This window comes from Triticum dicoccoides, chromosome 5B (assembly GCF_002162155.2).
Source record: "Triticum dicoccoides isolate Atlit2015 ecotype Zavitan chromosome 5B, WEW_v2.0, whole genome shotgun sequence".
Taxonomy (NCBI): Eukaryota; Viridiplantae; Streptophyta; class Magnoliopsida; order Poales; family Poaceae; genus Triticum; species Triticum dicoccoides.
In genome coordinates this window covers 57,930,619-57,931,783 of record NC_041389.1, presented here as the reverse complement: position 1 = coordinate 57,931,783, position 1,165 = coordinate 57,930,619, and the positions used below count along the sequence as shown (strand labels likewise).

At 51.1% G+C, this 1,165-nt stretch overlaps 1 protein-coding gene across 1 annotated transcript in view; it reads left to right on the top strand.

Annotated features, from left to right (window-relative positions):
- Positions 1-920: 920 nt before the first annotated feature.
- The window catches only part of LOC119305861 (7-deoxyloganetin glucosyltransferase-like), a 5,331-nt gene continuing 5,086 nt past the window's right edge, over positions 921-1,165 (top strand). Inside the window, exon 1 of the mRNA XM_037582266.1 lies at positions 921-1,150. Coding sequence (XP_037438163.1) covers positions 921-1,150 — 230 coding nt within the window. The remainder of the gene's footprint in view (positions 1,151-1,165) is intronic.

Below are 1,165 nucleotides of genomic sequence, written 5' to 3'. Positions count from 1 at the left end.
GTAATAGACATCACGCACCACCGCGTCCCTGACTACACGATGCTTACTTGCACCAATGGCACCACAACGGCTACGTCGACATCTTCATCCCTGACCCGACATCGACCACGGTGTCCCTCGCATGGCTACACTGGCCCAAACTCTCGGCTACCTCGACATCGACACAAAGGGCTATCGTCTTGCTTGAGCAACTCGTCGCTTTTCCTCTGTAGTCAACACGTCCGCGGCGTGACACCGTCCATGACACTCCCGCTACGACTGCACGGGGGAGGAGGCGGGAGGGGGGGATGTCGGCTTGCCGGCTTCTATTCTCTGAAGTCTGAAGTTTGATCGTCCGCGACACTCCTGTTATTCGCAACGCTACTACTGCGACTATGCGGGAAGAAGTTAGAGATTGCACTGGATTAGATAGGAATTATTTTCATCTTATCTCTATGAGACATCTTGCTGTCCCATGTCTTGTATTTTGGAATATGCTCACCTACACTAATTCTATCCCTTTCTGATCCTTTTTCAGAAAGAAAGACTTGGATGGATCTAGTCGCTAATGTCAGCCACCTACTTCCTCTGTTTCAAAATATAGTGCTTCCTCTATTTCCGTGCTTCAAGTTTGACCATAAATTTAACCAATGAGACCCACTGCGGTAGGAACAAAAGTTATACCAGTGAATTCCTATTCAAAAGGAGTTTTCAATTATGTAATTTTTCCTTCCGCCGCAGTCGGTCTTGTTGGTTAAATTTATGGTCAAAATTGGACCTCAGAAACTCAGGCGCACTATATTTTGGAATGGAGGGAGTAGACCTCGATCCGATCGATCTACACATCAAAGTACGATCTAATTAGCTAGGGCATCTACAGCTTAGCTAGTTAAGGATAGTACGCACATTGCACAGCTCCGTACGGCCGGACGAACGAACTAATGGCGACGCCACACGCCGTGGTGGTGCCGCACCCGAGCTCCGGTAACATCAACCCGGCGCTCCAGCTGGCCAAGCTGCTGCACCACCATGGCGTCTACATCACCTTCGTCAACACCAAGAACAACCATCACGTCATGGAGGCCACGGAGGGCGCCGCCGCAGTGCGTGCCCACGAGGGGTTCCGGTTCGAGGCGATCCCGGACGGGCTGGTGGAAGCTGACCGGGACCACTGTTTTGGTAATCG